The sequence below is a fragment of the Dreissena polymorpha genome, chromosome 5, assembly GCF_020536995.1.
Source record: "Dreissena polymorpha isolate Duluth1 chromosome 5, UMN_Dpol_1.0, whole genome shotgun sequence".
In the NCBI taxonomy this organism is placed as follows: domain Eukaryota; kingdom Metazoa; phylum Mollusca; class Bivalvia; order Myida; family Dreissenidae; genus Dreissena; species Dreissena polymorpha.
In genome coordinates, this window is record NC_068359.1 from 23,188,631 (window position 1) to 23,215,680 (window position 27,050).

General features: G+C 34.5%; 1 protein-coding gene across 6 annotated transcripts in view; it reads right to left on the reverse strand.

Moving 5' to 3' along the window:
- Positions 1-27,050, reverse strand: part of LOC127881066 (rap1 GTPase-activating protein 1-like) — a 218,588-nt gene that overhangs the window by 86,269 nt on the left and 105,269 nt on the right. The window contains exon 1 of one of the 6 annotated variants that reach the window (XM_052428683.1): positions 22,962-23,364. The exons of the other annotated variants lie outside the window; for them this stretch is intronic. Coding sequence (XP_052284643.1) covers positions 22,962-23,098 — 137 coding nt within the window. The 5' untranslated portion in view covers positions 23,099-23,364. Of the gene's footprint in view, positions 1-22,961; positions 23,365-27,050 lie in introns of those variants that run through there. 6 annotated transcript variants of the gene reach the window in all.

Below are 27,050 nucleotides of genomic sequence, written 5' to 3' on the forward strand. Positions count from 1 at the left end.
TTGAAAAAGAAGTCTAACCTTGGCGAAATGTTGTTCATGATTTCATGAACACTTCAAGTCAATCAGGAATTGTTCATGAACCGTTCTCAAAAAGTTCCTAATCTTGGTTCATGAACTTTTGGACATGAACTGTTCTTAAGACACGTTCATGAACAGTTTATGAATTTTTGTTGAACACTTCAAAGTTCATGAACAGTTCTTCATCTAACCATAAATACTTAGTTATGAACATTTCATGAACAATTATTTCTGATGACTTTTCTGAGACAGACTTTGAGGATCCATCATGAATAATTCATGAATTCCTTTAATGTGCTAGATGTTTCATACATATTTTTAAAAGTAATATTGAAATGTCTAGCATACTAATCTTGTAGATTTGTGAAACCTGTGAAGTTAGTATGAATATGCATAGTATTTTCACCACTGTAAGTAAGAGTTCTTGACCTGTTCTAGAGAATTTTTAGAACATTTGTACAAGAAATGTTCAAGAACTGCCTTCAGGAACAGTTCAATAACTTTTTAAGGACCTTTCCTGTTCTTGAATTATTCTTAAACTATTCTTAAACACTTTAAGAACTTTTTTGAACAACATGTTTCCTTCTGATGTTCTTAAACAGGTCTACACAATGTTTTTAAACATATGATGGACTTTTTAAGAATCCAATATGTTCTTAAAAGGATCTGTCATTGTTCTTGGAAGACTTAAAAGACAAGTTTAAGAACGTTTTAAGGACATCTTATTTCAAGAACAGTTTAAGATGATATCAAGAACTCAAACATGTACATTGCATTGCTGTTTTTACAAAGGAAGAATATTGTGTGCACAGGAAGTTGAAACGGAAGGCACATGGTTTATGTTATATTTGAAAATGTAAGTCTTTAATAAATTACCGGCTGAACTGATCAGCCATTGGTTCCATTTCAAGTTCTTTGGCACTGTAAGTGTAACCAATTCAGGGAAACCATTGATTAGTAAGGCCACGACTTTTTTTTTTATTGGTTTACAAAAATTATTTTGAAAATGGTCCATCGGGCGGTCGAAAAAAAAAAAAAAAAAAACATCATTGGAAAATTAAGTTATTACTAATAACATCAGAACAAAGACATCATATCTTTTATAACCTTAACACAGAGACGAAAAATCAAAATATGCAATGAAAGACATCTATATCTTCAAATGAAATGAGTCACCTAAAAGCACCTTTTGTAACATCAGGATATTTTAAACACTCCATTAAATGACATGCGTTCTTCTCCCATTAAAACGAAAAACTGCGCTTAATTTCCGTAATTCGATGCGCACCATTACGCAATGCGATGCCCGTTGCATAAATCTCATATAAGATAAACTACTCATACACAAAGTATGTGTTTGCTCTTATTCGATTTATGACATCGCCCATGCAAAAAATCGAGGTAGATCGATCCCCGCGTCGTCGCGGTAATGTTTGTTAAAGTTGTTGTTGTCATGAAAACTCGTTGATTTACAACGCAAAACGTCTTATTTGAACTGACGCGAATTAATACAATCATATTTGTCAACTTGGCTTTTGCTTTATTTTGATAATTTAATCCGAAGTTTAATGTTAGCAAGTGTTTTGACTGGAATTGTAAACAAGGAGCCAGTTAAAGTCTTCCGAAAATGTGCAGTCTGTGTGAATTGACAGTTTGACGTCATCAAAGGAAAGCCGCTTGCTTTCTCAAGCAATAAAGCGACAAATTTCGCGCCGACAAAATTGGCTTCCTTTGTCTAGCAATCAACATGCCGAACCAATCGTGCGTTTGTTTCTCAGTTGCAATGCTCCAATTTAATAATAGCACGTGCATAGCTCCGCCGTCGAATCTTTTGCAGAGAACGGAGGCGGAGTTTAACGGTTAATTGAGCTAGTATTTTACGCAAGTTGAGTTCCGATTTGCCGAAATTACTCGGCCCTAAGCATTAAAACGACAAATACATTTATCAATGATTTTCCGAGATATACCGATTTGTTCCGATTTCCAAACTTTCTGTACAGTTCCTATAAACTATGGCGGACGTGTTAACAAAATTCCTAAACACATATATTGTAAATAATGGCAGTGTTTTATTGGATTATTTATACTAATTATCAAATTGCACGGTAATACTTTTTTTTATCTACTAGAATATCGGGTTTGTTTAATATAATAAACATGTTAAACAATATAGTTGCGTCACAGACTCGGAAATAAATTATGATGCGGTCGACATTTTACTGACGCTGATTTTCCTATTGTCTGTAAATAAATAAATTTTGAGAAGTGCCCATAAAAGGACTGGTACATACTGTGTCACATTGAAAATATCCCGATCTCTGCAATATATGTGAACCAATCGTTGATTGTACTTACTTGATTTTATTCGCAACAGTACTCAAACCGGATCGTTTTTTTCTCGGTTCGCTCGTTTTTCAGTGCGGTCGGGAATAAAATATATAAAAAAAAGACGATTTTCCGATTTTATTTTTTTTCCCATTTTCCAAAAATTAGGGTCGGCGGTTTTGTAAACCAAGAAATATAAAAGTCGTGGCCTAAATGATTCTTAAACTGAAAATGAGACTATTCATAATCTTTTCAATACATGAATTATTCCTGAACATATAGTGCAAAGTTGTATTATGAAATTTAAAGAGTATTATCAAACCACTTGTATCTCAGTTATTAGTGTTATATTTAAATTATTGTTATATGTTGCTATCAATATGTTAAGTGCTAATACAAGACTTGTTTCTTCTTACCCTGACCTGTTTGTTGAGCTTTGGTAACACTTATGATAACCTTTGCATAAATTGACAAATTCTTGTTCATGAATAGTTCATGAACACTTCATGCCACCTCAGTTCATGAACTCTTGAAGAACTATGGTTCATGAACTATTCACTGACAGTCCATAAACAGAAAATGGGCCATTGAAAAATAGAAGAAAAATGTTCATGAACTGTTCATGAACAGCAAAACCCTGAAGAATTTTTCAAGAATTCTGTTGTTCATGAACTGTTCAAGAACACTTCATGTCATTGGTGTTGATGAATAGTTCATGAACATTTCATGCCATAATGGTTAAAGAAAAGTTCATGAACACTTCATGCCATAAGGGTTCAAGAATAGTTCATGAACACTTCATGCCATTAGGTTTCAAGAATATTTCATGAACACTTCGTGCCATTAGTGTTCATGATCAGTTCATGAACTAAAATTTCAAGAACATTTCACAGACGTGGCTCATTTTCTGTTCACTGACTATTCATGAACAATTCATGAACTCAGTTCATGAACAGTTCACGAATTATTCGTGAACTGCAGAACAACATTTTGCAGGGGAAATAAAGTTTTAATTCCTATTTTACTAACAGACAGAAATGACATTTTAACCATCACATCAGCCTTGCTCTAGAAAATCAAGGTTTAATGTTTGTGCTTGAAGTGTCATCCTTGATCAGCCTGTGCAATCTGCACATGCAAATCAGGGACAACACTTTCCCCCTTAAGTGGATTTTTACCAAGAAGAGACTAACTTCAAAGGAAAATAAAAAAATTAAGGAAAGAGTTGTCCATAATTTGCTTGTGCAAACTGCACAGGCTATTTTTCCTGGGACAATACTTTATGCAAAAACAAGCATAGTTTTCCGTCGAACTGAAGGCTAAAATGCATTTGAAAATAAGATACAGAATACATGGTCTAAGTCTAATGTTTTAAGCTCCATCTGTTAAAAGCAGATCATTTTGAAGTTGTTTGTTTGTATGAAATTTCCGCTTTTTTAACAGCAGTCATTTCAGGCACATCACTGCAGCCTCTTAACTAAGGCGGTTCAAATATTTAAACAAGATGTGTTTGTGCAACACTATGTCCCCCCCTCATATATTTGACCTTGAAGGATGACCTTGAACTTTCACCACTCAAAATGTGCAGCTCCATGAGATACACATGCATGCCAAATATCAAGTTGCTATATCTTTAATATTGCAACAGTTATGGCCAATGATAAAGTTTGACACAAACCAACAAACAGACAGGGCAAAAACAATATGTCCCCTAGGGGACATAAAAACTGATTTTGGTAAAAGGAGTAGAATCTACTTTATGAATCACTAAATTTATTTGAACATATACACAGTTTGAAAGGTAACTTTTTGTTTAATGCTGTAATTTTCTGACCATGTTTCATGAAGATTGGGCAGTAAATGTTGCCATTTGAATATTCAAATGCTTTTTCTGAAATGGCCCTATTGACCTAGGTTTTTCTCCATATGATCCGGTTTTGATCTTGGTCATGATATTTTGAGACAAATCGTCGCTTTATTGCTATAGTGCTCTATCTCCTTTTTTGTTTTAAATGAGTTATTTATATCGCTGTGTTCGTGAGAACCAGTTCTTTAATATGACATAATCGGATTCAAGATTCAGTCATCACAGAAGAATTTTTTTGATTCCATTTCGCTCTATCTCCCAATTTTCGATTCCATTTTGCTCTATCTCCCACATTTTTACAAACAGGTGAATGCTGTACTGCACCATCTCCGGGACTAATAGAGCAAAGTAGAATTCACGCACAGATTAGCCTATCAATTGCCAGAATCTAAATGTAATTATTTAATTATATTCATATTCTCCGTTTGCCGATAAACACTCCGGTATATTTGTGTCCTCATACGTGCATAAATAAGTGAGAAAATAAAGGTTTAACTATCACATGCGTTTTTCTCCAAAAAATGAAAATGGTAGTTAGAGCACTAAAGCAATCAAGCGACGAAATGTTCTAACCCAGTGTCAAAAAGATTTGGCAATAAATATAAACTCTGAAGTGTTCAAAAGTTTCTTCTTTAATTTTACCTTCTGAACTTTTTTTTATCCCACATGATCAAGTTTCAAACTCGACAAAGATATCCACAAGACTAAATTGTTTTGACCAAGTTTGATAAGAATGTGCAATATATAAGGTCAATAAAATGTTCACATGCCTTTTCTTTAATTTGACCTTTTTTTAACCCTACACTTTCAAACTTGGCCAAGATATAATTGGAACAATCGTTGTCACAAAGTTTCTAGAAGAAATTAATGGAGTCTCTAGAATGTTCAAAAAGGCAAATGGTGATGATGGTGATACAACAGAAAAGACATGGACAAATCAACCTGTGGACATCTGACAAAATTTTATTAAACAATTCCCCATACTTTTTGACAATGTTTTACCTCTAAATATATTCTGTAATAAAACATTTGCTATACAATTCATCTATAACAAAGCAAAATAAAATATTAGTTGTTTAAGTCTTTTTCTTCCACAGATAACATGATATATTTATAAACATTATTGAAATCATTACCACCTAACAGTAACTTACAAAATATTGGGAGATAACCTTGTGGTTAATGTCAACTCTGCATTTCATGAGTTGCCTCCCTTTTATGGATAGAAAATATTTATATGAATAGAAGGGAAGCAACTAAAACTAGCACCTATTCTGTGATGCCTTTTCACAATTTCTTAACTTAACAGCAACAGGTTTACATACAGTCATATCTAACTAAAATATTAATTTTTAAAAAACTTAACAAGTGCAATATTTTACGCCACATTAAGTTCTTAAAGCGTTACCTTAGGGAAATTCTGTTTATGATTTCATGTGCATTTCATGAGCATTTCACGCAAATAAAAAATGTTGCATGAACAGCAGTTGATATGTTCTTTGATGTGTTTCATGAAATTTACTTAATGAATTTTGGTCAATGTATTCCTGAACACTATATGATTGCACGTGGAACATTTTAGGGTTCATGAACTGTACTTCATTTGTTCTTGAATTGGTATCATGGGAATTTACATATACAAGTTGTTTTTTTCAAATGTTTATGATTAACACTGTAACCCGGATGGTTGAAAACATTCTAGGATTCATAAACAAGCTATTTTTATTGTAAATACAAGTATAAATACAGATTAAGGCAATTTCCAAATCTGAGAAAAATGACAAAATTCTATATTGAGAAGGCAAACATTTTATTTTTTAACATTTCTGTAAATATATTGAGTCACAATAATCAAATACAACTTGTCCTTGTCAAAACAGCTTTAAGAAAACTCTAACTGTTGATAACAGCCATCCTTAGTCAGAATCAAATGTGGACCCAGAAGTGCATCAGTCATTGCTTATTGAAAAATTAACATGTCTCCGATAAAAAGTTTCAATCCCAAATGAGCACGAAATCTGACATTTCACCTGAAAAAGGCAAGTGCAAGAACATTAAAAAGGGTTTGAGTGTTTTAAAGTACCAAGTAGTTAACACATTAATACCAAATTTGAACATTTCATACCACAAATGTTCTCAATATCCGGGCTGTTTGCACCAATTTTTCCCTATTGGGTGTTCTTTTTCCAATTAAAAAAAAAAGCTGTTAACTGTCCTTAATTTGTAGTTGAGAAATTCAGTGCTGGTTTTCATGAGCATTTGAACAATTTTTTAATAGACCTTGAATTTGTTGAATGATTACATGTACAGTATTATGTTAACTTAGAATATTCTTTAAACAAGGGCTGTTTGTAAAACATGCATGGCCCCCATATGGGCTGTCAGTTCTAGTGGCAGCCATTGTGTGAATACATTTTTTGTCACTGTGACCTTGACCTTTGACCTAGTGACCTGAAAATCAATAGGGGTCATCTGCAAGTCATTATAAATGTACCTATGAAGTTTCATGATCTTAGGCGTAAGCTTTCTAGAGTTATCATCCAGAAACCATTTTACTGGTTCGAGTAACCATGACCTTGACCTTTGACCTAGTGACCTGAAAATCAATAGGGGTCATCTGCGTGTCATGATCAATGAACCTATGAAAATTCATGATCCTAGGCGTAAGTGTTCTTGAGTTATCATCCAGAAACCATTTTACTGGTTTGAGTCACCGTGACCTTGACCTTTGACCTAGTGACCTGAAAATCTATAGGGATCATCTGCGAGTCATGATCAATGTACCTATGAAGTTTTATGATACTAGGCGTAAGTGTTCTTGAGTTATCATCCGGAAACCATTTTACTGGTTTGAGTCACCATGACCTTGACCTTTGACCTAGTGACCTGAAAATCAATAGGGGTCATCTGCGAGTCATGATCAATGTACCTATGAAGTTTCATGATCCTAGGCATAAGCGTTCTTGAGTTATCATCCGGAAACCATTTTTGTTTAGAGTCACCGTGACCTTGACCTTTGACCTAGTGACCTGAAAATCAATTGGGGTCATCTGCGTGTCATGATCAATGTACCTTTGAAGTTTCATGATCCTAGGTGTAATTGTTCTTGAGTTATCATCCGGAAACCATTTTACTATTTCAAGTCACTGTGACCTTGACCTTTGACCTAGTGACCTCAAAATCAATAGGGGTCATCTGCGTGTCATGATCAATGTACCTATGAAGTTTCACAATCCTAAGCCTAAGCGTTCTTGAGTTATCATCCGGAAACCATCTGGTGGACGGACGGACCGACCTACCGACATGTGCAAAACAATATACCCCCTCTTCTTCAAAGGGGGGCATAAATATTAACTCTGGACAAGCCAAAGGGAGCGGACACTTCAACCTCTATATGTTGCCTATAAGTGAAATGACATAAGCTAAAGGAAGCCGACACTCTAACCTATATATGTTGCCTAGTGAAATGACATAAGCTAAAGGGAGCGGACACTTTAACCTCTATATGTTGCCTAGTAAAATGACATAAGCTAAAGGGAGCCGACACTTTAACCTCTATATGTTGCATAGTAAAATGACATAAGCTAAAGGGAGCCGACACTTTAACCTTTATATGTTGCATAGTGAAATGACATAAGCTAAAGGGAGCAGTCTTTTTTTAACCTCTATAATTATGTTGCCTAGTGAAATGACATAAGCTAAAGGGAACCATCACTTTAATCTCTATATGTTGCCTATAGTGAAATGACATAACCTAAAGGGAGCAGACACTTTAACCTCTATCTAAAGTTTGGTAGAGGAGTCTTTAAAACTTGAATCTAGTCATTCCATGGAACAAGTCCCTATAAAGATAATGGACGGATATCAAATGTAAACTCATCAACATCATTAAATGGGCATGGAATCTGTTGAAGTCATAGCTGCATTGGTGACAGGAACACCGGTGTTAATTAATCCCCATATGAATTTGCTTTTTAATGAGACCAAAAATAAAAGTGAAAATTCTCCTATAATGAGCAGCAATAGCTTTCAATAATTTGTAAAAACATCATTTTTAATGAAAAAGAGTCAAATTATAAAAACTTCTCTGAGAACAAAATTTCACTATCAAATTTATAATAGGGTGCATTGCTTAGAACAGCCATTACTTCACCAATTGTGCACCGATTTCCATGAACTCAGTCTTATTACATGTAAACTCAGAAATAAATTTCCTCTCTGGAAATGTACAATCTTGAAATATTTTTACAATTGCTGGATCAAATTTTAAGAAATAACATGATACACAACTCGTATGACCTTCTTGTGGACGAATTTGTTATTAAAAGACATTGATTTTTCATAACAGTTTGATTATTTTTCGTTCAAAATGATGTTTTTACTAATATTATCATAGCCACACGCAACCACCCGTGCTTTAAGTTATTTCGTTTGCTTTCCAAGTATATAAAACCATGCATCACAAAATAATGCTTGTTTGTTAATACTTTATCATGTTGCAACAAAACCAAATACAGTTACTGTAAAAGCCTTATATGCATTGATATTTGTGATATAACCTTTAAAGCGATTACGTTCCCTTTTTATAATATTCACTTAATGAGTGCATGTATACGATTTTATTTCAATATTACAGTTCCAGAATCATAACAAGGCTATTGTCAAGCAATATGGTCCCCTTCCGGCTCCACCATTGTCAGAAATTCCACCATTTTCAGATTATTATTTTTTTTGGTTGCAATAGCAACCACAATTTTTGACGTAGGAACAAAATGAAACGAAGTGCATAATGTCCTTATTGCCATTTATCCATGTTGCAAGTTTCATTAAAAAATATTACGAACTTTTAAAGTTATCACAGGATCCAGAAAAGTGTGACAGACAAACTGACTGACAGACTGACAGACAGACTGACAGACTGACTGACTGACTGACTGACTGACTGACTGACTGACTGACTGACTGACTGACTGACTGACTGACTGACTGACTGACTGACTGACTGACTGACTGACTGACTGACTGACTGACTGACTGACTGACTGACTGACTGACTGACTGACTGACTGACTGACTGACTGACTGACTGACTGACTGACTGACTGACTGACTGACTGACTGACTGACTGACTGACTGACTGACTGACTGACTGACTGACTGACTGACTGACTGACTGACTGACGGAGTGCAAACTATAAGTCCCCTCCAGTGAAACCGGTAGGGGACAAAAACAACTCATAAATAATTATGATGATAAATGTGAAAAAGAAATGTTAAATAAACATGAAATAGCTTTGTTACCATTAATAAAATGTTTTCTGTACTGAAATGAAATTGACAGCAACCAAGTTCACACAGCTACAGATAAATTTACTTCTATTTGTTTAAGATCCAAAAATAGAATCAACATTTCCTATTATCAATCTGAACAGATACGTGGAAATTTCCCAACACAGTACATGACTTTTTTTACTGTACAAAAGAAAAACAATCAATTTGCATAAAACTCTAATTTGGTTGGTTTTCTGGTACTATTTTACTTCTAATACACTTTTATTCTAGTTTATTCACCGTTATAATTACTTCAATTTCTATATTGAAAATATCTTATATATTAATAATGTTTGTTGGAATGGGGCTTAAAAATTTAGTTCCGACTGCACAGAAGGAAGGTCAAAGCCAATTGTGACAACTGAAAGAAGTTATTTTATTCCTTTGCCAATTTAGTAGCATATTGCACATTAATGTTGTATCAGAAGCCGACATATTTTACTTTTCCTACCCTTAAAGCAATCCTTAGTAATGTAGACTTCGGACATTTTAGACAGATTAATTGTTTGTAAAGACATTTACTACTACCCAGAAGCCATTAGAGTAGCATGTTAATGCTCTCTCAGTAACCCTAATAGAATTACTACTTATCGCAATCAAAGACTGAGTCAGGTCTCGCATATACCATGCAGAACATATGAGGACTTTTTTCTTAAGGAAACAGCAATTAACCCTATACCACCTTAAGATACACAATTGTACGCATTTGTAGTCCTATATAAAGATAAATTTAATTACAGACCTTTATTACTGGGTTCAAGTTTTAAAGGCTTCATTTGCAACCCTTAAGTTACTGATGTGCAGCAAACAGCATAAAACCTGAACAGTCGCAGTCACTCGCAGGCAGTTCTGGTTTTATGCTGGTTGCAAAAGCCATTTTCACTTTGCTCCTTATGGGGGAAAGGGATATACCATAGAGAGTATTATGAGAACTTTTTCTGAATCCAGGAATAGTCATTAAGCTTCATGTAACCTTTAACCAGTCGGAGTATATGCCTGGGCCAGTCTGCAGTCTGCACATATTATACCAAATTTATGTTGCTGTTTTCAATAAAATCAAGAAACAAATATTTATAAAAAAAATGCATTTTGTCTTTTTTTTTCTTATCAAAAATGATAGTCCAATAACATGAACAAGAAATATCTTTTAACCCTTTCAGTTGAACAAGAAATAGCTTTTAACCCTTTCAGTGCGGGAACTGAATTTTAAAGGCCTTTGCAAACAGTTTGGATCCAGATGAGACGCCACAGAACATGGCGTCTCATCTGGATCCAAACTGTTTGCTATTCTGATAGTATTTTTTGAAAAAAAACATCGAAGAAATGCTAATTGTAGAAATTCAGCAGACGGCATTTTAGCAGACGACAAATTTCCCAGCATGCAAAGGATTGAATGATCTTCATCAATGAGATCAAAGATAGCAAATTCCTTTTTCTGCACGGTTCTTTAAGCTGCATGACACACAAATCAATTATGTAGTGTTGCGCTTGATTTTGTGGCTCATTTTGCATTATTAGATTTTATTGATCATATATCTTTAGATACAGAACAGAAATTACACAAGAAGAATGGACATGAAATCAAAAACATATATAAGTCAACCGGCCAATCATACATGCATATTAACATGCGCGTTCTTCGAACAGACCTGTTTTAGTTTAACTGAGTATTGTGAATCAATTTCACACTTATGCTTAATAAATTGGCCAATAAAGTGGAATAGTTCTTTTATCCCACTTTCACGGCGAATTCGGTTGATAAAAGACCCGTTTATTGCTATAATCAACGGCACGTGCTATGTTGTTAGGGTACGTGGTAAACAAATGTAGTTCCTTGTATATAACAACTAAATGTTATATTGATGGTATAAAACTTTTAGATTTGCAATTCAATATGAATAAAATTGTAATTAATAACTCACGACTCTTTGTCACAGAACGATATTCTGATTAAAAAAAAAATGATTATTTGATCAGCGGTTATTTTTGAACACGGAGTAATAAACTGACCTTGGTTACACTACAGTCATTATCAAAGTACGACAAACACTCATGAAAACTAATTTTGTTTAAATAAAAAGGTTCACTGAATAAAAAGTGGGATATATAGAACAAGACTATTGTAAAGCAATATAAGTCCCCTACCAGCTCCACCATTGTCAGAAATTCCAACATTTTCAGATTTAAAAAAATATATATTTGTTACCATAGCAACCATAATTTTTGACGTAGGAACAAAATTAAATGACATGCATAATGTCCATATTGCCATCTATCCATGTTCCAAGTTTCGTGAAAAAATATTAAGAACTTTTAAAGTTATCGCAGGATCCAGAAAACCACCATTTTCAGCAGTATTTCTAGTCTATTTGTTGCCATAGCAACCAGAATTTTAGACGTAGGAACAAAATGAAATGACGTGCATAATGTCCATATTGCCATCTATCCATGTTCCAAGTTTCATGAAAGTTATCACAGGACCCAGAAAAGTGTGACGGACGGACGATCTGACGGACGGACTGACAGACGGAGCGCAAACCATAAGTCCCCTCCGGTGAAACCGGTTAGGGACTAATAATAGATTAGTGTTGATTATAGATCAGGTTTATCATGCTTGGCACGAAAACGAAAAAGGACTCGCCAAGGCTTGTGCTTTTTGTTATCTAAGCCTCGCATGATAAACCTGATCTATAATCAACACTAACCTATTATTCTCTATGTTAAATTGATCAAAACTAGTACTTATCATGGAATTGTTGAAAACACATTGTGAATCTTGTATTGCCATACCACAATAATATTACAAAATATCTTCATTTAAGATATCTCTGGTCAAAATAAAAGTTCACATCGTTAGCTAACAAGATAGCGTTTATATAAGGTTTCTTTTACTGACTGCAAACTGACCTTGATACCAATGCCAGATGAAATGCAGTGCATTAAAGTGAGGTATTAATTAGGAAGCCATTGCTGGAAAGACGGCAAAATATCAGGATAGGGAACAACAATATTTATTATGATCTAAAATATACTAGTGCACAGAATGCAATGTGGTAGTAATTACCAAATATAACAGTAGCACCAGATAACTGGTGCCACGCTTGGCTAGGGGTGCAGTTTTGAACAAGGGACAAAATTGTCACAAAACCAGGTTTTCATTGTGAAAAAAAATATGATAAAGGGAGACAACTCAAACTGATCTTTTGAAATGAACAAACAAAATTACCCCCCTTTGTAAGTTTGTTTTAAAATAAATCTATTTTTAGTCGTGGCGACCTTGACATTGGAGATATTGACGTGATTCTTTCGTGTGACACACCGTCCCATGATGGTGAACAAATGTGCCAAATGATTTTAAAATCTCATAATGAATGACATAGTTATAGCCCAGACAAGCTCATTTATGGCTATTTTTTACCTTTGAACTCAAAGTGTGACCTTGACCTTGGAGATATTGACGTAATTTTTTCGCGCGACACACCGTCTAATGATGGTTAACAAATGTGCCAAATGATTTTAAAATCTCACAATGAACGACAAAGTTATGGCCCGGACAAGCTTGTTCCGCCCGCCCGCCAGCCCACCAGCCAGCAGCCAGCCAGCCAGCCAGCCCGCCCGCATTCGCCAATCTAATAACCAGTTTTTTCCTTCGGAAAACCTGGTAAATAAATGAAAGCTTGCTGGAATTTTTTATTATTTTTTTAGAGGTCACATTGACCTTGACCTTAATGACCTAGTGACCCCAAAATGGGTGTGGCGTGTAAAACATCAAGGTGTATCTACATATGAAGTTTCAAAGTTGTAGGTGGAATCACTTTGTTTTTAGAGCAAAATGTCAAGATTTTAGAACGACGCGTACGGCGGACGACGAGCTAGCTATGACAATATCTCAGGTGTCTCAGAAAACAGCCGAGCTAATAAAATTGCCTTTAAGTTCAAATCTTCTTGCGCTGACAATCTTCTTTATATAAAGGGGCACACAAACTGTACTGATGTCAAGAGTGGAGTGTGAAACTGTTCTACCCTTAAGCCTTTTCATTAGATATCAAATTGTTCTGAACACGATTCTAAATCGTTGCACACTAGAGTATTCCTTTTCATTCCCTTTTCATTTCCATTTCACAAAAATAGGAAGTCTATTGAAATACCTATTAATGTAAATGTGATAGATGTTTGTAGATTTCATGTTTTCTCTTTCAAAAGGTTTCTGGCCTACTGGCGGGAAATTTGTATTCGAATATCATTGAACACTTACAAAATTTAGGTAAGCTAAGGAGAAAAGTTGGGTCAAACAGCTACACCGAAAAATTATTGTTCTAGTACTTATTTACAGTAACTGTTCTATTTACATGGAAAAGTATTCAACATAGATTTTTTTTTCTTATAATGATCTGAAGACATAAAATCTTTTAGTATTATTACACTTAAACAAGAGCTCAATTGTCACAAAGATACAACTCTGACTTTTTGAGCAAGAGATTTAAAGAAGTCTCATTTGATTTTTAATGTTTAACTTGACCCTGAATTATGACCTTGGCTTTTGTCCTAAGGACCTGATTTGAACATGAACCTGTTAGTCTTAGTATTATTTTAAATTTCTGTCAGGTTGTATACAAATTCACGTTTTGCTAAGAACCATGTTTTGAGCTTTGAACCAGACCCATATTCTTCTTCTAATTTTAACTTTTGAATTCTTAGTTGTATTTTAGATTTGTAAGAACGAAATAGGACGAGGATTGTCTTCGGGCTGCAAAAAAAGAGCCTAAATATTGTCACCATCGTATTGTCATCAATAAAGAATCATCAGCGATGCCAGCCACAAAAATGACAGGTCAAATTGTCATCAATAAAGAATCGTCAGCATTAAATGCCAGACATACCAATGACAGGTCAGTGCTCAGAAGAGTAGAAGAGTAATTATCTATCTCGCATATTGCCCACGCCATTTTCTTTGGCCAGAAATGCATTTTCAATTATCTCCGCGCCAGATATCCCACTGTTTCACATCTATTCCCAACTAAGGTCCGAGATTGTTTAGGTAACCTACTGGGAAAAAAAGAAGGAAATCACCAACGGTCACTTGATACAAATTGCCAGTGCTTGCTTGAGTGCTGAAAGTAGTTCTCTGAGAAAATTATTACAATCCATTTTGTAAGAGCCAGTTTGTAGTTGTGCAGTACATTATTATGTTACGTTCTTTCCTCTCATTGGGTTTGGTTTAGAACTTATTCTTTGAGATTGATTGCAGCAAATGCCTTCACCCTTTACTGCTAACATATGCATTTTGACACGTTTGTTACAGTGCCTTAGAAAATCAAATTGAATTACGACCTTTCTTTCTCAGTTCTCTTTTAAAGCCTTCATTTCCAATCTAAAGACACTGATGAGCAGCCAACAGCAGGTTACATGCAGGCTGTTCTGGTTCCAACAGCAGGTTACATGCAGGCTGTTCTGGTTTTATGCTGGTTGCATACAGCAATTTCAACTTTGCTTCTAATTTAACCTTCCTGTTTAACTTATTGAGACACTCTTGAGTCTGTATCAATGTCTAACCAGTACTTAAGGGTATAACCAGTGCTTGGGTCTTTAGATAAGACTGGTCTAGCAGGCTCCCTGAGAGTGGGGATCCAACCACTGAATTAAGGAAACCATGCTTAAGCGTGACCACCTTGTGTGGGTTGCGCGCAAAATTGTGATTTATCATTCTATCATTCCAACTAAAAACTCCTTGATATTTCTATGGAAAAAAATAATATTTTCCTAACATTTAATTTTAAAAATTCTCAAACAAGAGATGTGTTTGTCAGAAACACAATGCCCCCTAAAGCGCAGCTTTGAATTTTTGTTTGCCCTCTGACCTTGAAGGATGACTTTGACCTTGACCTTTCACCACTCAAAATGTGCAGCTCCATGAGATACACATGCATGCCAAATATTAAGTTGCTATCATTGATATTGCAAAAGTTATGACCAAGGTTAAAGTTTTGTGACACATACAATGACAGACAGACAGACAGGCCAAAAACAATAAACCCCCAATCATTCGATCCAGGGCAATAAACACAATCCAAATACAATTAACTTCACAGAGTGGAGCCAATTAAAATATTGCTCTGATTGATTATCTGCAAATCTTTATTTTATTTTAATGCAAAGCTTATAATAACACCAAATCAGTCATAAATTGAAGATGAAAGTGTTGTTAATGGAAAGGTTTGAAAAAAGTGCCTGATCATGCAATTCAACAACATAAAAACTGCGCTAAGCTACAGTACACTCCACGCGTTTTCCCCAAAAACGCGCTCCCTCCGCGGGTTTTTTTCTGCTAGCGAGTGTTCACGCGGCGTTGGAAGAGCGAGGTGAACTCGAGAAAACGCTCGGCGTTACGCCGCGTTCGCTTATTCCCGCGGCGTGTATTACTTTAGGCTAGTCGGTAAATGCAGACACTTTCCGTTCTTATCAGTGATCACCGCGCAACGCCGCGTTAGCAGTGTGCTACTGGGCATGCCAAAAAATAAAAACATTGTTATAATAAATTGTTTAAGTACTGTAGTACATGTATAAAAAAGTGATTGTATAGAAAATTAATACATATAAAAATTATGTTTTTTAATTCACAGGTACGTCTACAATATGAATTAGTCTAATATAATACATTTGACAAATTAATATTTAAATCAACACATATGACACAAGAATAAATGTTCCGTAAAATTTCCAAATGAGAATAATAATAAGTAATCCGAAACACACTACGATTTTTAATTGTTAAAACGACGTTTACAAATGCTTCCAATATACAGTCCTCATGTATATTTCCCGACAAAAGCGCGCAAAAATTATGCTGCAATGTACAAGGTCAAGGTACCATGTATACTCCTGCAAAGCGTGCGTGTATTGATTTTTTTTATAAAACTTTGTAGCGCAGAGAACATTGTTGATTTCGGTTAAAAGTTTCTTTGGTATTTATTAATGAAATTATATCTCGAATAAGTTGATATTTCCTCTAAAATAATTTCAAATCGAACACGCCGAATCTTTATCGATACGGTATTTTAGTAGAGTAATTATTTTAACACTAATTGTACTGTAAACTGATTACAGAAGACATCTGGGCGGAACTGGATTTTAAGTGTTTGACCTTATGAAAACACGCAAAGCTTGTCTACTACCTATTGTGTAGACTGCTGTCTGCGGTGTTTTGACAAAAGGGATTAACATGTGTGAATGTCACTCTGCCGATTTGGTCCATAATTACTGGTAAACATTGTTTAGAATGTCGACGCAACAAGAATACAATTGTGAATATTAAATGCAATTATCAACTCAATAGTTACAACCTTTTAGCAATCAATGGAATAACCTACAAACAAAGAGAAAATCAATGCATTGGCGAGCAGAGAATTGACTTTGTTCCGACAATTAAAACCATTCCTTATGCATTCGTTGAACGTGTTTACTTGAGTAAGTTATGCCTTTAGACAGGAAGCGGCTTTTCTTTGATTACGTCAAACTGTCAATTCACACAGATTTGCGAGATTTTTAGGGTCCTTGGTCATTTGTATACATGTTCAGTATAGAAAATCACCTGCTAACATGAAAACTTTGGATTAAATTATCAAAATAAAAACAATGTTGCAAACTGTGTTTATATTAATTGGTAAGTATTAGTTAAAATACGACGTTTTGTGTGTCGTAAATCAACGAGTTTTCTATACAACAACAACTACTTCTACAACCACGTCGGGATCGATCTATCTTGGTTGTTTTTTTTAATTGTTAATATTATACTACATGTACAAATAAATGTAATCAGGAAGTCAAACAAAATTAAATTGATCGTTATCTCGTAAAACGCGGATTTTCCCCCCGCGTTGCCAACGCCGAGGGCCTCCGCGTCGGCTTATCAGTTTTGCCGATCGTTAACCGCCGCGTCCAAAATCATGCAAACGCCGCGTATAGCTGGATTTTCTTTATCTCCCTCCAGGTCGAAACCCGCGGAGTATGGAGGGAAATTGGGGAAAACGCGTGGAGTGTACTGTATGACTTTTAGAATAAAAATCCCACCCATCAAAGAAAAACATTGATCATTTTTGTTAATGCAGATTCTTGCAAACATCTGGGTAAGCTAAATTCTGTTAACAATCGATGAAAGCTTTTAACTCTTTACCACTTATTTACGTATTTTTACACATTTGTAGTCCTATAGAAAGTGATATATTCAATTTAAGACCTTTCTTACTATATTCAAATTTTAAAAGCTTTATTTCCAACCCTTAGTTCTGGTTATATGCTGTTTTCTGCTCATCAGTATTCAAGGATTGGAAATTAAGCCTATAAAACTTGAATCTAGTAAGAAAGCTATTTAATTTAATGTCACTTTCTCAGGGACTACAAATGCGTCAAAATAGTCAAAATAGTAAGTTGTAAAGGGTTAACATGCACTAAGTCTTGCAATATTCAGCTCTTATATAACTGAGCCTCCCTCTAAAAAAACAGAGATTATTATCCCTTTGCATGCTGGGAAATTTGTCGTCTGCTAAAATGTCTTCTGCTGAATTTCTAAAATTAGCATTTTCTTCATTTTTTTCAAAGAATACTATCAGAATAGCAAACAGTTTGGATCCTGATGAGACGCCACGTTCTGTGTCGTCTCATCTGGATTCAAACTGTTTGCAAAGGCCTTCAAAATTCGGTTCCAGCACTGAAAGACCCTTTACCACTCAGAAATGCACTTCGACACATTTGAAGTCCTTTTCAAAATCAAATTAAAAGTTCGTTCTTACATAATATACAAGTCTGAAATGCTTAATTTCCAACCCTAAGATACTGATGAGTTAAGCAAACAGCATAAAACCTGAATAGACTGCGAGTTACTCGCAGGCTGTTCTGGTTTTATGCTGTTAGCACATAGCCATTTTCAGTTTGCTTCTGAGTGGGAAAGGGTTAACCCTTTCAGTGCGGGAACCGAATTTTTACAAACAGTTTGGATCCAGATGAGACGCCACAGAACGTGGCGTCTCATCAGGATCCAAACTGTTTGCTATTCTGATAGTATTCTTTGAAAACAATCGAAGAAAATGCTAATTTTTTTAATTAAGCAGACGACATTTTAGCAGACGACAAATTTCACAGCATGCAAAGGGTTAAGCAAAGTGACACCCCAGATGAGCCTGTGCAGTGAGCACTCATGACAATTAAGACCCCCTTTTCCCAGACACAATTATTCACTGAGTTCATAAGTACAAATATGATGCTTGTAAAGTACATCATTGCTGTATGGTTAAATCACTGCAGGAACTAATTGAGTGTTTAAATATCATGTTGTGAGTTCATAACTATATGACAGTCTTGGTGAGAAAAATTGATTTGGTGTTGTCAATCCCAATGTATGGACAAGATATAAATGAATTTTCACAATAAGCTAACATAATTGTATCAATATTTTTGCTCAGAAACTGTGAAAAAGATAATGTGTTCAATGAAATTATAATATATTCATCATATTACAGTACAGCCAACGCGGAACAAACATAATCCGCGGCTATGCCACGGCCAGAAATTTAGTACGCAGCGGCCGTGTCGAGTGTTAACGCCGCGTATCGCCGAGGCACTCGGCACCAATCCGCGCAACAACATCGAGTCTGTTTTAACCTCGTGTACTTTCGCGGAGTAAATCCGCCGCATATGTACGCGGCGGATTGAGTAAAAACAAGATATACACCTATGTATACATGCACATTTGTGTAGCATAGAAACCTAGATTTACGCTACTTTCATATTTATTATTTTCACGTTTAAATAAGCGATATGGCACGTAATACAGCTTAAAGAAATTATCGTTGAATAAATAACGCACAATATTAATGTTTCGTTTGATTCTGAAATGGGCTTTATTAAATTTGTAATCCGAAACACGCTTCCAAATGTTAATGCTAATGCGACATAAACAAATTTTAGCGTCAAATAAACAGTGCTAAAATATCCTTTGTCTCCATAAAAAGCGCGCGAAAATTATGCAGACATGTACATTGTCGCATTGAAAGTTTGGGTGTATTTTATATTGTATAAAAACATGTACATCATGTCGGGCGATTTATGCGTGTTCAGTGGGGAAAAAAACACCTCAGATTGGACGTTATTTCATCACATCTTTAAATATTAACAAATGCCAAAATGTATTTGATACTTAAGAATAATTGCAAAAGTGTGTGGGTCTTGAGCACTTTTATTGTATATATTTACTGGAATTTGCTTTTAAACTAGAATATACGGGATTATCGGGTAATGATTAGCGATATCAACTGTATAATATAAACACAATGAAACTACTTTATATACGCATAGTCAAGCAATAGTTATAATAAGCTGATAATTAACAAAACAACAATTAAGTGTTAAGTGTTGTGGCTTCAAACTGTTAATTGTCTCAGCTAAAATATAATAACAAAAACAACATGCAATGAAACATGCATGCCCCCCATATGGGCTGTCCATTGTAGTGGCAGCCATTGTGTGAATACGATTTTGTCACTGTGACCTTGACCTTTGACCTAGTGACCTAAAAATCAATAGGGGTCATCTGCAAGTCACGATCAATGTACCTATGAAGTGTCATGATCCTAGGCAAAACCGTTCTTGAGTTATCATCCAAAAATCATTTTACTATTTCGGGTCACTGTGACCTTGACCTTTGACCTAGTGACCTCAAAATCAATAGGGGTCATCTGCAAGTCATGATCAATCTACCTATGAAGTTTCATGATCCTAGGCGTATGTGTTCTTGAGTTATCATCTGGAAACCATTTTACTATTTCGGGTCACCGTGACCTTGACCTTTGACCTAGTGACCTCAAAATCAATAGGGGTCATCTGCAAGTCATGATCAATCTACCCATAAAGTTTCATGATCCTAGGTGTATGCGTTCTTGAGTTATTATTCAAAAACTATTTTACTATTTCTGGTCACCGTGACCTTGATCTTTGACGTTATATAGTGACCTCAAAATCAATAGGGGTCATCTGCGTGTCATGATCAATGTACCTATGAAGTTTCATGATCCTAGGCCCAAGCGTTCTTGAGTTATCGTCTGACAACCACCTGGTGGACGGACCGACAGACCGACCAACAGACCGACCGACAGACCGACATGAGCAAAGCAATATACCCCCTCTTCTTCGAAGGGGGGCATAATTATAAATCCACCAACTGCTGGAGTCTTGACCATACGTATGTGCCAAAACATAATTACGTGACATTTATGTGTGAAATACATACACTACGGGCGGGAAACAAACTAATTTTGCCAGACACATTAAATATGCTTAAATGCTAATACATGTTGTCGTAAAATTTAAACTCAAAACAAATATGTTTGTTGATCGTTTAATATAAAGACAATGATCATATGGCGCAATAAACGCACACAAAGTAACTTAAAGTACTTTAGCCGATTCTAAAAATGACAATGGCAAATTATTATTGGAATTTTATTAATACATGCCCGTGATAATCGTATTTTGTTTCTTTATTTTGTTTTTATAAATTTGATTTTTTTTAATTTGCATTCTTTTAAAATTATAAGTATTTCTATCCAGATGACAGCAATTCCTTTACAAAAGGGAATGTTATCACTAAAAACAAAACAACAGCATGCTTTTTTATTAACTAGTTTATCTATTTTGAATCCGCACACAATGAAATAATTATGATTTTAAATATTACTATAATTGTTCTTTTAGATTTCTCAGCGTCATGTCGCGGATCGCGGCTTGCCTCGGCATGTCTCGGTGGACAAATGCGAAGCTTCACGGCGAAATGCGACTTGCCGCCGCATACAGATGCGGCTTCAACGGCCGACTCGGCATCGACTCATTGCCCCTTGCCGCCGCGGATCGCAAAATATGTTTGTTCCGCGTTGGCTGTACTGTATGTAATCATTATGTAAATAGTTGTTGCATGTTTTAATTATTTTTCATATACTGTAAAATCATTAAATTTTGTGTGGTACAAATTTTTGTGGATTTCATTGGTCCGCTGAACCACGAATTCAAGTGCCAACGATTATTTATACATTTTTAATTCGAAATCAGTCATTTCTGAATGTCATTTCCGACATTTTCTTTTTTTGTCACTTATCCGAGATATTTGTTTTTTTTTTAATAGTTACTTCACTTCAGTAGGTCACATTACACTATATCTTGACTAATTAAAATATTTCCGAATTTAAAATGTTGTTGTTATTTTCCACCCATTCGACGTAAATTATTATGTTTGAACTAAGATGTTTATGATTACTTAGTATGATAAGAACTACGATGTTAATGATTACTTAGTATGAATAACAACTGTGTTTATATAAAATATCAAACATCAAATTAACAGTTTGCAGATTTATCACATATGTCAATTAGTGCCAATTAAAGTTAAAAGAGACATAACGGTTTTCACACGTGTATTTTGGGAACCTTATTACTCAATTGTTACTACTAGGTCAAGACCGATTGCACTGAGAATTGCAAATATTGTCAATACAACATTGATGGCAAATTAGCGAGTGGGGACCCACAAGTTCTCCGCTTTATCGCTCTTATCGACAATTATCAGCACTTTCATGCTTCAGTGCACATTAACCTCAATTCGTCTTGATGTCAACACAGATTAGCATTTTATGCTGTGTTATTACTCTGATTGTTATTAATTATAATGACGGTCAGTCTTCTCTGAAAATTTGAAATCCACGAAATTACGTATCAATGAATTAGTTGCTTTTTATTTGAAATGCAACAAATTACGTGTCAACGAATTAGTTGTTTTTTATTAATCCACTAAATTTCATACAGAGGAATTTCTATACGTTTTCAGTATTCCATCTTCTGTTAGTGAACTAAAATAATGATCCCTAAAACGAATATAATTTTGTAACTAAATTAAGAGGTTACATATATAACAATATTACAGAATGTAAAATCTTATACATGCATATTTTAAGTGCTAAAACAGCATAACTCTGCAAAATTGCAGCTAAGAGTTATGGGCATTTGTCACCTCACTTAATAACCCTGACGCATGCGAGGTTCAATAGAATACCTGTAGAAATTAGGATTTTCTAAACAATTAAAGACCATATTTAAAGCATCTATTAGGGCCAACAACAATGCAGACGTGAACAAGGACAAATGTGTGAATGGTATCGCTCGAACACTTTGATGAATAATGGACTTAAGGAGATTTAATATTCAATATAACATAAATGCATATAGACTGACCGACAACACAAAAACAATATCCCTCCGCCTTTGTCGAGAAATATTAAGAGCTTGCACTTTATGTTCTACCCTTGAATGCAAGTTCTACAATAAATTATAATTATGGCAGTAGGGAAAGGTCACCGTGTCAAGGTTGATCACTTCACTCACCTCTTTTTAAACGACCTTGACCAGCCATGGTAAGACCGGGCTCTTCTAAAGAATCCGGGCTTTTCCTGCCCGTAATCTGGGGACACGACAGGCTCAAGTTTGATCTCCGGAATCTGGAACTTGGACCGTGACGACATTTTGGTTTTCCCACAAACCAGGAAATAGTCTATGCACAAATCCAGCTTGTATTAAATCCAAATCAAGCACAGATGAATTTAAAGCCAGGAATGGTTTTGTTTAAAGTTTTGTAAATTCACATATAATAAATGTCTTTTAATGTTTATATCTTTAAGTTCTATTTTCAAATTTCCATTAAATACAAACTAGTATTTTATGTCAACATCAATGTTTACTTCTACAGTTCATCAAATACTGACTTCTACTGTTCATCAAATTATTAGACAGTAGTCTATATAGTTATCACAATGCAATAACATTTTTTTTAATCTTCATTGTTCCTTTATACCTATTAAAATTATGAACTTTTTTATTCTAGTTAAAAGGGAATGTATGATGGTTAATTTAAAGTATTATATATTCCTTTGAAACCTAGGATAATCTTTTTTATGAGATGAATAATTGCTCATCAAATGGGTTTTGTTTTTCAGTAAAATATTCATGAGTTATCACGATGCTTTTAGCGTGCACTGAATAAAAATCGCTATAGTAGTGAACTCTTTTAGAATAAAAAGTGCATAAAGCATGAATTTCTGAATACACATTATAGTGACAACAAAACTGTAGCTTATTTCACTTTTCATCTAAGTGACAACATTTGTTTTAAACATTTAATATGTATTTCTATAGTTACAGTCACTATATTGAGTCACTCAATACATTATTGAATACTGGAAAAATACGTGTCAATTGTGGTACTATGAATTGCTTTGATGTGTATCTAAAATATTAATCACTAATATAGTCAATGTGCCTCTTTAAGCACTATTTGGAATGCCAATTTACAATCATTATTGTCAGCTTTTTTTGTTTAGGGAAGTAAAAGGACATATCTTAATGAATTTGTCCTTCAGAATATTGTCATTAAGGACTCATTTGATGTCATTTATTGTGAATTTAATACAGATTTCAAAGCATAATATATTTTCCTCACAAAACATTTCCATCATATTTTAATGGGCATTTAATAGACATTATGTAGACTTAATCAGCAACATTGCAGCAACTAGTTTAACCGGATACTAAAATTCAAACACTTTAAATGTTATCTGACATAAAGAGAATAGAGAAGTGGTGACAGAAAATCCTGTAGGGTCACATCAAACAATCTAATCCTAATGTCAGTGCTATTCTAACTCAATAATACACATTAAATAAATCAATCACTGTTCTCTTTAGTTCATCCCACATAAAGAAACCATCCTTGTTCACATCTTTAAAAACCACCTCTTAACTCACTGTCACTAAAATCTGGTCCATCTTTCAGTAAAATCTCATGCTGTGTAAAGGAAAATACTTTTAATAGTTTACTACGAAAAAATTATGCAAATTTCATACAAATCACGCCAGCGTTAAAAATCACCATCTGATTCTAATTCACATATTACCCTTCTGTTGTGAACAATTCCAAGTATGCAATAAGATGATTTTTCCAATACAATAGTACTTATCTCAACTTTAACTCTATCACAATAGTGTTTATCCACAATATTCAATAACATATTTCCTATATTGATATGAAAACATTATGTGCTGTGAGCCAATAATTTAATTCTTTGCATCTAAAAATTAGAAAATACTGTACACATATAGTTGATATTCAAGCAATAATAAAACAAAACTTAAAAAAAACTGCTTATCATTTAATCTCCTTTTCTATCAGATATGTAGGTATGAGCTGCTCTCTCTGTGAAAACATGGCTTAAAACATGTGTGTAAAGTGTTGTCCCAGATGGGACTGACCAGGCTGCTCTAGGACAACACTTCTCACACATGCATTAAGCCCAGTTTTTCCGTAACGAGACACATTTAACCTCCTTTTCTATCAAACATCTCCATATAAATGCTGACGTCCTTGCACATTAAGCACACTGTGCATTAATGCAGCTACACTAAGTCCTTATCCATAGCAAAGGGTGATGGGTCCCGATCCATTATTCATCCGCTGTCAAGGAAGTATAAGTAGCATTAGCCCTTTGCATGCTGGAAAATTTGTCGTCTGCTAAAATGTTTGCCAAGGCCTTCAAAATTTGGTTCCAGCACTGAAAGAGTTAGATCAACTTTTACTGTCTCCCATCACAAACGATTACCTTCAGACATTTTCTCTCACCAAATGGACATCATTTTTGCAAGAAACTGTTTCAATTGATCTGTTTCCATTAAGAAATATCGAGGAAAGTGTAGTAGCCAGTAGCGAGTAATTACATCCTAACTCATATTCTCGTCTTTTGTTGTTAATATGTGTTTCTTCTTTTAAATTTTATTTTCAAAGGCTGATATCATGACCTTGAAATATAAAACTTCTTATTCATAACATCTTTCTTAGTGTTTTTACACTGCATTATGTGGTTTCACATTTTAATGCCTTTAAATTTACCTTCTGCACATACAAATTCAGATTCATATACAATTATTTCCACTGTCAATCTTTATGAAGTTTGAAGTTTAATCTTTGCAAAAATAAATACATGATTGACGGGCTGTGTCAGGTTTTGTTTTTTCTGTTATTGTAAAAACAGTCAATTTAATTATGTCTTTTTTAATTGTTTCCTTATCTATTTATCTAATTGCACCTTTTTTGTGATAAATGAATATTTATCATTATTGTTATATTATTGAGTGTTATTCCCAAAAGTATTATTATAATGTGCCATTACAATATTAAACATATTAATTATGAACAACTGATCATTTAACCCATTTTAATGCCTAATGAACTCTCCCATCCTTCTAAATTGGATCAATTTATTTCCAAAATTAGGGATGTCTAGTATAATATTATTTATTTCTACATTTAGAATATTTCGTACAGAAATTCCTTTAAGCAAACAGTGCAGACCGTGATGAGACGCCGCATCATGCAGCGTCTCATCTGGAGTTATGCTGTTTGCCAAGGCCTTTTATCTAGACGCTAGGCATATATGGGTTAATTCCGTCTGCAACAATTAATGTTTTATGTTACAGCTTATTTTAACCTTCACTTCCCATTCCATTAAAATCTAGATATTAACATTTTACAATAGCACTTAGTTCTTAGTAACCATAGCTATAAAATAATATATTTGGTATAATGATGCCTTTAAACACCTGCTGAAGAACATAAATTATTAGCTTGTGCCTATTTTTCCTGTTTCAAATGACAAATGATGATTCAAATCCAGTAAATTCCAACACCTCAGTTCATACACCTTACAATATCTCCTTGTTCTTAGAAATGAGAAATTTTATTTGGATTATAAATCTAGCAAAAAATTGCAAACCTGTGCTACTTTAAAGGGCCTATTACATTTATATTTATCACGATTTCAGTGTAAAATGAGACACAAAGACCCATCTGTATGCGTTTTGAAAACTATGATGAAACCTGCGTCCAAATTTATCGCTTTTTACTGTAAACTTTCTCAATCAAATTCAAGAGTTATTTCCTCCACCAAGTATTTCAAACATTACTTCATATCTCTTATTTAGCAAAAACCCACATATCATATAGCTTTTGCTACAAAGGCTTGTTTTATAACAAGATATTTTTCTCCAGATACTGTCTGTCAAAACGTTACCCAAAGAAAATGATTTCCACAGAACAATTCCTCCAGTTATAACAGATATAATTATGATCAATTTTAAACTAAATACAGCATTAATAAGCATTTTCTTCAATGTCTCCACATAATAGTTTCCTCATGCATTTGTCCACATGATCCCTTTTAAAAATGGAAGCGGCAAATAAAAGTCTTGGATTTGTTCCACGAAAACACATACAACACATTTTAAGGATTTATTATGAAACCTTTATTTGGACTGGTCAGTCTTTGTCTGATCATTGGATGACCTGTTCCTAATTTAAAGTAACATAAATACTCAAAATCAACTGAAATTAACCCTTTTATGCCCAGTGGACTTAGCCATCCTTCT